This window comes from Nematolebias whitei, chromosome 5 (genome assembly GCF_014905685.2).
Source record: "Nematolebias whitei isolate Nwh7 chromosome 5, NemWhi1, whole genome shotgun sequence".
Taxonomy (NCBI): domain Eukaryota; kingdom Metazoa; phylum Chordata; class Actinopteri; order Cyprinodontiformes; family Rivulidae; genus Nematolebias; species Nematolebias whitei.
Window position 1 is genome coordinate 13045717 of NC_056502.1, and position 14250 is coordinate 13059966.

The 14250-nt window shown below is 35.9% G+C and overlaps 2 protein-coding genes across 2 annotated transcripts in view; one reads left to right on the top strand and one right to left on the bottom strand.

The window, feature by feature from the left end:
• LOC119409679 (meprin A subunit beta-like) overlaps nucleotides 1-2265 on the top strand; it is an 8745-nt gene extending 6480 nt beyond the window's left edge. The window contains exons 11-14 of the mRNA XM_037676581.1: nucleotides 809-1039; nucleotides 1117-1569; nucleotides 1678-1851; nucleotides 2156-2265. Coding sequence (XP_037532509.1) covers nucleotides 809-1039; nucleotides 1117-1569; nucleotides 1678-1851; nucleotides 2156-2265 — 968 coding nt within the window. The remainder of the gene's footprint in view (nucleotides 1-808; nucleotides 1040-1116; nucleotides 1570-1677; nucleotides 1852-2155) is intronic.
• A 4186-nt stretch (nucleotides 2266-6451) lies between these two features.
• LOC119409293 (mitochondrial import receptor subunit TOM40 homolog) lies at nucleotides 6452-12815 on the bottom strand. Its single transcript, XM_037676161.1, has 9 exons — nucleotides 12736-12815; nucleotides 11852-12091; nucleotides 11545-11705; nucleotides 10957-11058; nucleotides 10743-10848; nucleotides 8842-8964; nucleotides 8664-8740; nucleotides 7062-7164; nucleotides 6452-6945 (listed from the first exon to the last, which is right to left on the bottom strand). The coding sequence occupies exons 2-9, from the start codon at nucleotides 12060-12062 to the stop codon at nucleotides 6806-6808; spliced, it is 1023 nt and encodes a 340-aa protein (XP_037532089.1). The 5' UTR covers nucleotides 12063-12091; nucleotides 12736-12815; the 3' UTR covers nucleotides 6452-6805.
• Between the last annotated feature and the right edge of the window lie 1435 nt (nucleotides 12816-14250).

A 14250-nucleotide genomic window follows, 5' to 3' on the forward strand; every position in this document is an offset into this window, starting at 1 on the left:
GATGGATGGATGGATGGATGGATGGATGGATGGATGGATGGATGGATAGGTAGGTAGGTAGGTAGGTAGTCCAAAACTCCACTCTCCTGGCCTGTAACAGGTTCCTTCATGCAAAACTCTAAGTTTGTATGCTGGTACTTTAGTTTAAGCTCCTTTGTTCTGTTTACTGGCCATGAGGCCAGCCCATCCATAATTAGAATTAGACAGGGTTGTATTATATTCTAAAGTATCTTGTGAATTTTTATTAGGATCATATACAATTTATACAAAACAAAAAGGTGCACACACTCCACAGCCGATTCACCGCATTTTGGTGGTAAAAGGTAAAAATATCTCCAGCAAAACATGATAACACAAATTATTTAAGCTCCAACTTTAATTTTAATAGAGAGCCCTCTAAACGTTTAAAGACTTCCAACTTGCATTTTAGTATTGGTTCTATTTGTTGTTTTCTGAAATACAACACTCATTGATTTATCAAGTTTAATAAATGTACATTTAACTTATGTCTGAAGGAGTACATGTGTCTTAAATTCCATCCATCATCCATCCATCCATCCATCCGTTATCTTTACCCGCTTCTTCCTGGGGTCACTGGTACCCATATCCAGCAGTCACTGTGCTAGAGGTGGGGTACACCCTGGACAGGTTGCAAGTCCATCACAGAGATACATAGAGACGAACAAGACAAACAACCATTCACACTCTCACTCACACCTAAACTGTATATTAAATTGTTTACTTATGTTTGTTTGTTACGTGTAAACAAAATCGAGAATCTGCTATAACATTTTGGACATTATTCTAGGTCAGGAAGAAGGATACTTTATTCATGCTAGCACAGCATCCAGTAAACAGGGAGATTCAGCCCAACTGGAAACACAAAAGCTGCATCCCAAAAGGGAATGTAGAGTCCAGTGTCTGCATTTCTACTATTATCACAGTGGAAATGATTCAGATGAACTCAACATCTGGATCAGAGAGTTTGAAGATGAACAGGACTCCACAGGAACCCTCCAACTCATGGGACAGATCACTGGTAAATTGTGACTCTTTGCATAGTATACTACATTAAATTTTAACAGCCCAGCATAGTAATCCAAATCCACCCTGCAGGCCCACCAACATCTCATTGGAAGCTTCACCATGTTTCTCTCAATTCATCTAAGCAATTCCAGGTTGTGTTTGAGGTTCAGAAAGGAGCAGGGGACTCTGGAGGCGGATTTTCCATTGATGACATCAATCTCTCCGAGTCTGAATGTCCACATATTATTTTGCAGATTGATGAATTTGAGACTTGTTTAAACAGTAGCAACTCTGGAACCCGATTATACAGTCCACGGCAGTACTCCAAAGATGGCTATGCCTACCGGGTAGCTGTTATACTCTACCAGACATACGTTGGAACGTTTGTGCAACTTTTGTCTAGTGACAATGATGACCAGCTGAAATGGCCCTGCCTGCACAAACAAATGACTTTCCAATTGCTGGATCAGAATCCCAACATGCAGCAACAGATGTCAAAACAGATGAGTTTCACATCCAACCAAAATAGTCTGAAATTGAATGGTAAGTTTTAAAAGGAATGTTAAGGTTACAAAGCAAAGAGGTATACAATTAAAACCAAAAGATTTTACATCTATTCATTTTTGTCTGGAAAATGTTTTTATTTAACAGATACCATTCTCTGGGACAATCCTCGCAAGACAGCAAGGATGGTTTTTTATGAGAATTCTGAGTTAGTCCATGGTGGAATGTTGTTCGGGTACATATGTTTGATGACATTGGAGGAATTACATTTCAGAGATTTCCTCAAGGGAGGGAGTGCTATCTTTATGTTTAACTTTGAAGGTAAGTTTAATATATTTTATTGAGAAAATTATTTGTTGAACTGGAATTTAAATATTGTGAGAAATATGTCCTTGATCACTGAGAATATGATCCCATATTGTTCAGGTGTGGTTTGAACACTGTATTCATAACTAGGTACTTGACCATATGACTTATTGCTGTTGGGATTTTTAATTGTTTGCTTTTATCACACTAGATGGCTAGAAAAAGTCGGTATTGTTTAGAATAGTTGAAAATTAAAAGTGTTTAATAAGACTTTTTCCTTTGCATTCTGATCCCACCCACCTTTTTTGTCCTTTGATAGATCTTACTCCCCTAGTTAATGGGAGTACTCTGCCATGTCCTAAAGTAAGACCAATGAGCATTACGCATTCACCCACAAATCACTTTGAAGGCCTAAATTCAACATGGTGAGAACAACATGGTGTGTCAGAATGCACCATAAATATAACCTCGTTGATACAATTTTACCTTTTAAAACAAAGCTTGAAAAGTTTGTAGGATTTAGCACTGAAGTTAAAGTTAAGAATCCATTTCAAATACGCTGCTCTTTCACAGGAACCCAACCTCTACAAGTCCATCTCCTACAACAGATGGTCACAGGTATGTAGTCAGTGGAAGAAATCATGTACAAAAATGTAACAAAAACAGCTACCAGTACATTATAAAGTGATATAAAATACTAAAAACAGGAACATGTCTACATTGGTTTTTGCCATGAACTTAGCAGTTGTTTTAAATCCCTTAGAGAGGTCAAGGTTGAGAGCTTCTTTTGCAAAGCTCCACAAGAGAAGAGCCTGATAATTGAAAGATCTTCCTCCCGTTCTGTTTTCGGAAACTTTAGGGACCGCGCAATAATCTGCAGTCTGAGAGCGAAGCGCTCTGTTAGGAAAATATTGAACAAGATCTCAAATATAAGATAGAGCTAGGTTGTTGAGAGCTTTGTAGGTTAGAAGTAAGATTATGACAACAGTTGACAAATGGTATCTGCACATTTGCTCATGTTCTACACTTACAATAGTTACAATAATATAGTTATTTTCCATTTACAATGTCTAATGTAGATATTTTATGACTTTGTGTCTACTATCAAATAACATTGTGAATTTTACAGGATATCATCCACCATTATTCAGTCTCCCACTACAACAAATGATAACAGGTACTGTATTCCAACATTTGACAACATAATTAGTAGACAAAATGTTGTTATAGCAAGCCAAAAAGTGGTTCAGTACAGATCTGTATAATGAAAAAAGGAGTTGGTAAGCTGAAAGAAAAGAAAATTGTCTAAATTGTACGCACTTCCATGCAGTTGGATTGTTTTTATACAATGACACGAAATATTACAAGGCAACATGGTAATATCTTGCTGACAATCTATGCAGCATTTCCTCCATACTTTTTTGTGTGTAGTAGGGTAATATTTTTTCTAGGTACTCTACATCCATAGTATGACATGTAGTGCATGTTTTAGCTGTCAAATAACATTGACTTTTCCAGAAGTTCTCTTCCATACCTTCACTTCCCACAGCAGAGCATAAAAACAAATATTCAAGCAAATCATAAGGAAATATACTGCTGCAAGACAAAGCATGCTGTATTACAGATAGCAGTTACAAATTAATGCATTTAACTTGTATTCTTAAAATGATCCAAATGGTATATCATTGCAGTTAAAATTTAATGGCAATATAGTATTAGTATGCTGAAAAATTCTTGTTTAAAACTGTAGGAATAAACATTCAGAAGCATCCAGTGTCTGGATTACTGCACCAAATTGCAGTAAATATCTGGAAGATAAAGTTAGAGAGGCCAGACTGAGATGTACTGTATGTGCAAAAAATGGGACAGTGAGTATTTTGGTTGAAGGATTTTTTCTAAATGCAGCTGCCAGGAAAATACAAAGAGGAGATTTATGGATGTAGTTTGAGTGAACATGGAGGTAGTTGGAGTGAGGACACAGGACGTAGAGAGCAGAGTTAGATGGGGGACTCACTAAGACCAAGCCCTGAAGAGGGAAAAGCCGAAAGAAGTGTAATGTAGGTGTAACTTGACTTTTAAAGTGTATCACTGTGTATCACTCTATATCATGTATTTAATCAACTATTATCTTTCTGCTGTAGCACTTTTTCATTCTCTCCTGGTATGGTGGCTTCTCCAGTCCTCATAATAGTGCTGGCATCGATGTTTTTGATGCTTTGACACACACCTTCCATTTGCATCTATTTCCCGCATGGACAGCAACAACAGTGCTCCCATATTTCTATTCAATATATACACTGTATATATATTTAAAGTGAATTTTGAACAAGTTCAAGTGGGATATTTCGATTAGGAATTTTTTAGTTTATTGTAAATTTCGAGCTCCTCCTGGTGTAAAGTCATGAACATGTAGTGCTTGAAATTTGGCTCTGATGTTAAAGGATTTCCTGATATAACCATATTTTTTTGTTAAATACATACAGTATATTATTAAGCAATTCCTATTTGAAGCAGGATTTTTGTGTTGTGGTTATGGATAAACTTGGTTTATAAATTTTGAATGTGACAATAATTAGTTAAAAACTATATTTTGTACTACTAGATATTAATCACATAATCATGTTTTCCTGTGTCAGTGCTTGGTGGACTGTTGAAAATAAGTTTTAAAATCAAATATGTATGGTTCTGAGTAGTACAAACCCATTTCTTCAGCTAAAATGTCCCAAGTGTCTGTTCATTGTCATCATAAGAGCTTGTGATCCTAACAGGAATGTTATGTATGGGAGGCCAGGCAAGACTTGATTCAGAATTAGCTTGCACACCTAATTAAGTCTTACCTGGCCTCCTCATAGTTCAGACTCCCAATGGCTTCGCTGTTTGAAATTAGCTGTCATCCAATATCTTGTGCATTAAACAGCATTCATCCATTGTCAGGGAATTCTTGGTCTTGCTTTTATATATATATATATATTTATATATAGGTTATGTATGTTTTATGTATTATGGCTGAGAACAAGAAGTAAGAAACAAGAATTGTATCTCTGCCCATAAACCATGTTTGTGTAAATGGAAAGGGTTGTGCAAAAAAACTGCAGCTGCCTTCAAGAGCACCTCCTGAACTTGGCTGGCATGAGAGAATTAGAAAAGTGAGCAGATAATGCCACCCGTGGCTTTTTTTCTGACAGCTTTTCATGCATGTACATCATGTATGTGATACATGTCTATGTATGTAACTTGTCCTGAAATTTGACCTTGTATAAAATAGAAGTTAAAAATCTCCTCCTGTCATCGAGTATGGTTCTTTTGGGTATTGTTTTTTGAGCTGGATTATGATAACAGCAAATATATTTTTGGTACGTTACAATGAGGCTCCCCTTAAAGATTCTAATAGTTTATAAAAATTGTTATTAATTCCTCTATAAACTCTTTATAAATCATTAATTGTTATTGTGCATTAAGTGTGAGAAAGAGACAAAACTGAGCAGTTTCTTGCCAAATAGTGAGTCAAATCTGCCACCTGTATATTTCATCTTAAGCATTTCAGACTAAAAGTTACTGCCTTGTAAGCACAAATATTTGTAAACCTATTTTTTTTAGGATATAATATTGTACTTTATCACTGCATTATAAATATCTACAACTATAGATACTTATGATTGGCATATATCTTAGATATTTTAGTCTATCATTTATATATTAGATCCTTATACTGTATGCTATACTTTATATTTTTGCTACTTTGAGTGTTACTGTGACCTTGAGTAGTTTTGTTCCACCTCATGTACATTCCCATGTGATGTGAATGAAAATACAGTACCTTGAACTTAAGTCCAAATCTGCTGAGGGTGTTTGCATGTGAAACAGCTTTTTGAAATAAGATAACCTTCTGACCTGACATGTCTAAATTAAATCTGCCTTTAAAATCACATTTAAATCGTTGTTCTCATTTGCCTTTGGGTCATTTCTTGTGCTGCAAGTCTCAGAACACTTTCCCAAATGTGCTTTTACTTGTTTGACTTAAGGACTATATTTTTGTGGGGTATGTAAACTTCACTCCTCAGGGCAGGCACACATTTCTGTGCATTTTAAATATTTTCCTGCTTCAACACACCTGACTGAAACTGATGGGTGGCTAATAGGCTTCTCCAGAACTTGAAAAAGCCAATTTGTACAAATAAGGAACTTGTTGGAAAACGCAACAAATCTCAAGTGTGTCTCTTTTGTAAAACAGGTAACATGTTATAAAATGTGTTTTCTAAATGTTTTCAAAAGCATTAGTTTTATTGCAGTATTCTAGCACAGAAGAAACACCCAATTGAATAAAATTCATCCCTTACTACTCAAATACTAACTAAAAAGATACCAAGACTCAAAAACAAAAATACCGTAGGTGCAACAAGATCTTTCAATTAAATTCTTTCAAATGATAAGAGCTAATACCTTTAATGTACATTTTTAAGTTTCCCTTTTTTTATGCAAATAACTGCATCCCCCTGAAAGCCACAACAAAGGCTGATTTCATGAAGAACTGTTCTATGGCTAAATCAGTTTTGAAGCATCACCCTGCAGCCAGTTTATAAATGAACAATGACACAATTCAGTTGTACAAAATGTAATCACATTTATTTCAACCCATACATGATCATAATATATTATACCATACTGTACCACGTACTTTAAATTTCACATCACGTTCTCATGCATCATCTTAAGCCCGCTGATATACATCACTCTAACGTCTCAGTATATCCAAAACATTATACAGGAAAGACATGTGTGCTACAGTATGTAGGCATGGCTTGGCCAGTCCTGGCTTCTTGGTAGTTGTCTTCGTCTCTCTATTAGCCCCGGAAATCAAAGTTGGAAGAGAGTCTTTGAATTCATTTCCTAAAACATAGTTCAGGTTCTTGTGTCTCTGTGCCAGTACAAGCTGCTGTCTGTGAGCTGGTTCCAGGCAGTCTGTGCACCTCTAGCCAATAGTGACTCCAAAGCCGCACTGGAACTTGTTTTTACGATGGTTGAGGAAAGCCCCCAGGGCCAGTGTGAGAGGAAGTGGAATGAGTTTCTTTTCAAGAGTTGCCCCAACCACCCAATTACTGTCAACTGTGCCTACACCAAAGAAAGTTTGGGGGAAAAAAACATTTATTAAATATACAAATATTTAGATTGTATAGATTCCTCTTGTAGCCATTTATTCTGCAGGTAGACTATGTTGTTGTGTTTACCTTTAAAAAGCAAATTAGCTTTGGGAAGGTCCAGCTGATAACCGAAAGTAGTTGTTGTGTCCTGCATCCTTGTGTTTGCTTCAAATTCAACTCCTACCTGTAACTGTAAAAACACACAAGCCAAAGTAGGTTATGGTATGTTGATTTTACTAGTGCTTTTATGTTTGTGTGAACTAGACACAAACTCTCCCAAAAATATCCTGATGCATGCTCAATAATCCAGGTAGAAAAATCCAAAAAAGTTCAATCTGGTCCTCTGGACATTCAAAAAAACAAAAAACAAAACAAAGCAAAAAATTTTATTTTATTTTTTTTTGCTTTGTTTTGTTTTTTTGAATGTCCAGAGGACCAGATTGAACTTTTTTGGATCTCCCAAAAATAGTTAAACTTTTTTTTTTTTTTTAATCGGTCACTGATTCTGGATCATGCAACATCCTCAGATTTAGCTTTAAATTAATTTGGGCTCTTATTTCTTGATAATAATCCTCCATTTTTTAAAATTCACTAATTAGATAACTGTATTCAAATAAACCAGGGGCGTCCAATCCTGGTCCTCAAGGGCCACTATCCTGCAAGTTTTACAGGTTTACTTCCTCCAACACACCTGACTGAATCACTGAGTGGGCTTCTGCAGAACATGAAGAGGTAATTCAGTCATTAAATCAGGTGTGTTGGAGCAGGGAAACGAGTAAAACATGCAGGATTAGGCCTGTCACGATAACAAATTTTGCTGGGTGATTAACTGTCTCAGAAATTATTGCAACAAACGATAATACTGTTTGAAATTTGACAATAATTAGCAATTATTGTCAAATTTAAGAAGAAATGCTGGTTAATTTGTTTTGGGTGTAGTACCTTTTTTGACCACCAGATAACAGTTTAAGTGTGTTTGAACCGAAGGATGGATAGTGAGGGAGCGAGCAGCGTGTCTCTTTAAGAAAAAAGGGAGGGAGGCCTCTTGACGTGGCATGGGCTGTCTCTCGTTCCTTTTATTCGGTTCTCAAAACGGCGGGCGGTCTGTGTGGTTTGAGCTCTTTAGCATAGCATTTGTCACACAGTAAACAAGTTCTCAGCTTCTTTTTGCAGAGAAAAATAATTTTTTACACTAAGGCACAGGTTTCAACCATGATTTTTGGAGCTTCAACAAGACAGAGTTTTTTTCCCCTGAGGTCAGCCTGTTAGCTTAGCTCGTAGCTAAGTCTCTCAGCTTAGCTGCTTTTAACGATCAAAAAACACAATTTTGGATGGTTAAAATAGATTTTAAAGAGAAAAGAGAAAGGGATGGGTCAGTGAAGAACAGCAGAGTTAAGCTGTTTGTCATCCAATGTATTCAGTTGAAAGAGAGACATGAAGAAACGATAAAGCTTATAAATGAAAATTAGGTCGATAATTTTCATTTATCATGTGATTAATTGATTTATTGTGACAGGCCTATGCAGGATAGTCTTCAGGACCAGGATTGGACACCTCTGATCTAAACCATTTAAATCACTCCAGACAAAATGAAATTTTAAAATGTGAGCCAAGTTGCAAAAGTAGGATTAAAGCTTTTCAGCAGTGCAAATTAGTATCACCCCACAAATACCTACTGACATTCAATACCTGGTCATTTGCTTTGTGATAGTATGTAGCATGAGCTCCAGTTCCTCCCAAAGTTAGAGTTGCAACAAAGTTGTCACCTGAAAAGTTAAAAGTAAATATGTTGGCTTGCTGCAGATTAAATATCTGGACTTGAAGCTACGTATTAAATTGACAAGCATAAATACATATCTGATTTTACCTGTGTACCTGCCCAATAGGGAGGTGACAGTCCCTTCCTCTCCTGGTCTTTTGTGGTACACCAGCTCACTGCCCAGAACCAGTGCTGGTGTGATTGACTGGAGATAGTGAGCAACTATTATACCTGGAATAAAATCATAAAATCTATTAATGTACTGAATCAAAACATATAGGTTGAATATGCCCCTCAGCATGAAACAATATAGATATACATTATATTTATATATAAATATTGAATATTTACCCTCCCTAAAGTTCTGCTATTTCAACAGTGTCATGTTTGTTCCTTCTTTTAGGTTGATGTCAAATTCAATGAAATCTGTTGAACTTTAAATGTGAAAAATGTACATGTTCTACCACCTTCCAGTACCTAGTATGAGTATTAAAACCAAGTGAGTGAACAATTATCACTGAAGCCTTAAAAACAGTTTCCAATGCAATCTAAACCAACGCTGATGATAATTTCTTCATCTCGTCATTTACCTGGAATCTGTTATTTTTCTCCAAAAATACATCATAAACAACATATTTTAGTTGTGCTACAATATTAGACAATAAATGACTGCTTCATGTTTCCTGATATGATTTCTGTGCAGATGGGCTGTCATAGAAAGGCAGTCATTTTCTGAGAGAGATGGTGTTCATTGTTGCCATACAGACGCCCTCTACCTGCAGGTTTTGGAGGCAGATTCAAGTCTTTCAACAGTTCAGCTTAAGTTATGACTGTTGGGAAACTAGTTGGTGGAGAAACTCACAATTTGGGGAGAATTCTGAGAAAATCACCTAAATTCTAGTTGTAATCTCATTGAACTCCGAGTGTTTGTGACTAAATGACCAAAAACAGTTTGGCTGCATTTTAAACAGCCAGTATTTGAAAATCGTAGTGTTTTCGTGTGCAAGGTTCGTTAAAATGTATTCTTGGCAGTGCTCATTATTCCATTGTCCACCTACATCCACCTGGCTGCCACCCCTACTATTTTGATTTAATCTGCTGGAGTATGCTTTTAAAATAAAGATAAGCAGAATTAAACTATTTGTTTAGACCCTGCGTCCACATATGGGACATTACATTTTGGTTTTGCTGTAACTTATACTTCACTCTGTTCAATAGTGTTTTATACTTTAAGCCATGTTAACGTTGTTGTGTTATGCTGTAAAATAAGCTTATTATCCCCATCTGAGGACTTTTAAAAAATATATATATTTTTTTTACAAAAGTATGTCATAACCATGTAACAAAAAACAACTTCCTGTTCAAAGGGGACGCTTTATTTATACACAAATCAGGTCCATCTAATCACAAATATCTAGGAGATATGAAAAATGCATCGCAAACCAGAGCTCGGGTCTCAGGAGGTTAAATAATAATTCATAATTAGTGCGTTCTTTAGACCTGGACGTTTGCATCAGATGTTTTCTGTAAGAGGAGAGCTCCCAAGCAGGTAAAAAAAAACAAACAAAAAAATATATATATATATATATATATATATATATATATATATTTAGGGCTTTTTTTATTAGTATCAGAGGTCTGCAACAAAATTCAGATGAGTTCCAAACAGACAGGAGACACCTGAGAAAAGAGCATTTGCCATCTCCTCCCAGCCCAGTGAGATACCACCGTTACAGAAATTATTATTTTAGGGAATATGTTTTTTTAGATAGCATCCAAACAGTTGATCCTCAAATCATTCAAGATTTGCTTTTCAGACCACATCTGATGTTTGATTCTTCTGAAAAAGGAGAACATATTTATCATAACTAAAACCCGACTCTTCTGACTTTAACAAATAAGACCTATTCACCGCATTGGTTTGATTTCAAATGAAAGATATAAATCAGCTATGCTATAGAGGTCTTTACTCTTAACTGACATTTTTCTTTTCTAATCACACGTCATACCAGATCCAACGAGAACATCTGGGTTTCCGAGTGTCACAGATGTGGTGAAGTCCTGACCACGATATTCCATGTCACACTGCCAGTTCACAAACTTATGCTGCTGAGTCTACAACAAACGAAAAATAAATCTAATAAAATCTGCATGACAATGTAAGCAATAAAGTTGCAACAGATCGTATAATCAAAGATTGCTTCCTTTGCATAATCTCCATACCTGAATGGCTATTTTGGAGCGTACAGCATTTGTAAGCTGATGGATGACTTGGGCATTAAGACTGCCAGTGTTGTCCATATCTCCAACCATGACTGGAAATGACTAGAACACAACATGCCATTTCCATGTTAAGTAAATGATTGCTAACAAAGAAAGAACGTCAAACAGTTTTGAATTATAAAACTTTCTGACCTTTATTCTAAATATTGCTGTTAATGTCTATTGACTGTGTACTTGTGGTGTACAAGCAATACCAAATTGATGTAAACTAAGTACAAATAAACCATAAAAAAATAAACTCAGCAAATATTACATAATAAACCAGCATTACATTACAACATGAATCATTTTATTTTCTCTAAATTGAAACACACAACTGTTGTTCACAAGCACACCTAAGAGCAAGTATCAGGATACAGATTCAAACAAAACTCACACATTTTTATTCAATACGCACAGAAAGCAATTAAAAAAATAGATAATATTAGACAATATTCAACCCTCGGTCATGATCAGAAACATTTGTGGTCCAACACTGTGCATTGTTCCAAAAAAGGTAATTAAAAAGCTTAGGAAATTAATATTTACCTCTGCTGGTCCAGTTTGTTTACTACCAACGTATGTGCCACCAAATCGATAACCAGAATCGCCCAGAGTGCTCAGGGTAATGGTATGGCTGACTTGGAAGTGGTTACTTAAACCCTTGTTAACCACTAATCGTACCCCTTCCATCTGGAGAGGGAACACCTCTAAAAAACAAAGGAAAAGCCATTCAGCACCGTTTTGTTTTTCCCACTATTTACAACAATTGTACATCAGAACTATTGCTTAAAAGTTAAACATCAAACTTCCTCAAACAAAATCTGCAAGATATTTTAACACCCGAGCTTCTCACCTTTACACTTTCGATGGCACTCCTCGTATGTGCCTGGGTTTTGAAGCGACGAATCTGCAGACTTCTGACCAGATTCAGATGTTGGAGGGACTGAAGACACTGAGGGCATAGTGAACCCAGGAGGGACTGAGACCAAACCTGGAACCCCAGGAACACCTCCAGCTGCAGCAGGGGCTGGACTGGGTGAGGCAGCAGCTAACACACTGCCCATTCTCAGGCTGGAACAGACTGGAACACAGACTGGCAGTGGACAAAAAGATTGGTTAATTATAGTAGGAACTTGGTTATAAAATTAAAAAACACTGCTGGTTAATCACACGCGAAAGGTATTAATGTCTGTTAGCATATAAAGGTATTAATGTCTGTTAGCATATATGCTTACTTGTATGAACAAAGTTTTTTTTAATTAAAAGGTATTATTGAATATACTCTGACTATAAATGCAAAGCGCTTTAACTGGAAACCATTTAACATGGAAGAAACAAACACAAACTTGTAAAGCTTCTTGAAAGCTCAGTGATAGCAGGCTACTTACAAGGCCTAGATTAGTCAGAGTTCTTCTATACAAGACATCTTAGAAGCAACGTTATTATTATTATTATCATCAAACTACAACCTGTAGCTTTTCTAATGATACCACATTTAGAGATATGCAAAGCAGCCATTAAAAAAAACTATGCTAGCTGTTGTCTATGAACGCTAATAAGCTAACGGGGTGAGTGGGTTAGCAAGCTAGCTAGGTAGCCATGTGGAGTCGACCACGAGACTCTATCCTCTGAATATAACACACACAATAGTTTAACATACTAAAAGTGGCAACATGACATGATTAGAGACCCATATTTTATAAAGTCCATTAGTAATATTTTGGTTTAGCTACTCACGTAGACGATTAGTGTTCGGAGGATACTTCAACACCGGCAAAGTTCACCACAACGTCCGTGGCCGTAGGTCTCAAGCGCCCGCCCATTTCTTCCCAACTCAGCCGCCGATTGGCTGCTGTGCGTATCACGTCAACAGTCATTGGCTGAAATGAGTGTAGGGACGGTTCCATCCTGATGACGTATGAGGAGATTCATTCGCTGCACATTCGTTTATTTCAGGTTCTTGCTGAATGACATTCCAAGGGTACGCCTAGTTTTGGGGCCTTCACGTTATTGTATTGATTAAATTACAGAACTTATTATACAGCATTTATTTATGACTAAAATATATCAAGTGTATGAGTTTTTCTTGCAACTTGAGAATGATAATTAACATAATTACTGTGACAGGTCTCTCTGGTAAACGAGTCCTCGAGTTCAATAAGACTAACCTGTATAAATAAAGGTTGAATGAAAAAAAAAAAGACTGAACTTTAAGACAGCATAACAAATTTTAAAGCCTACTTGTTAGTAGTGTAGTATGAGTACTGCTGCGCACTTTAAGAAAGACAATGCTTTAAATCCTGTAAAGCTTGAGTTAATCGTCTCCATGAAAGAGGATACAAACCATTTGCAATTAACGTAATTGCTCTCCTACAGAAAAATCTGTGACAGTGAAAGATGTGTTTTCTCAAAATTAATTGAATTTAAATGCAATAAACTGTTAATGACAATGCTATAATAATTTCAACCTGGTCTTTGTAAGTGAATGAAAATTTTCTGTGACTTAAAATATACGAGTGCAGTAATGCATAGCATACATTTAGCAAAATAAGTAAGCATTTATCAGATGTTTGAAACTGTAAAACCTGTCTAACAGTTTTTTTTTTTTTTTTGCACAATGTTAACATTCTGATAAAATAATGCTGAAGCATGTTTGCATGTCAGTTTTATTAAGAGTTGCAAAATGAGGCAGCCATCAGTTAGGTCTATTCACTTTTATTTTACTTTGGGTTTCAAATTGGAGACCTGTTTTCTCATAGTTTATTGATAAATGTACTTATTGTTTAAGATAAGTTAAACTATCTTAGTCATTTCGGTGAAAAGAAATTAAATTAGAGATGATAAAATGTGAAATCAATTGATATTTAAATAAAATTGTGTGTGTTCTCACCTCTGTCTTGTATTAAAAATAATTAGAATCTGCTGCTTTGACAATGACCAAAGTTTTGTACCCCTTTGATGTGATCTATAGAACATTTTATTTGACATTTTGCAAACTAAGTTTTACTGTGGATGAAATCTGACTTTATGAGAAACAAAACTCCTTCACCACTGCAGGTAAATTGTTACTAACTGAAAGCAAAACTAATTTATTGTAACAAGAAAAAAGTGTCTTCTTTTTTTTTTTTTTTTTTTTAATCCTGTCAGGTTTGTGGGTAGCAATATAGAATACAGCCCGATATGTACCAGGTATATACTCTGAATACTTGCTCTGGAAAAAATTGTGTTAAGACAGTGAACTTCCTATCTTTT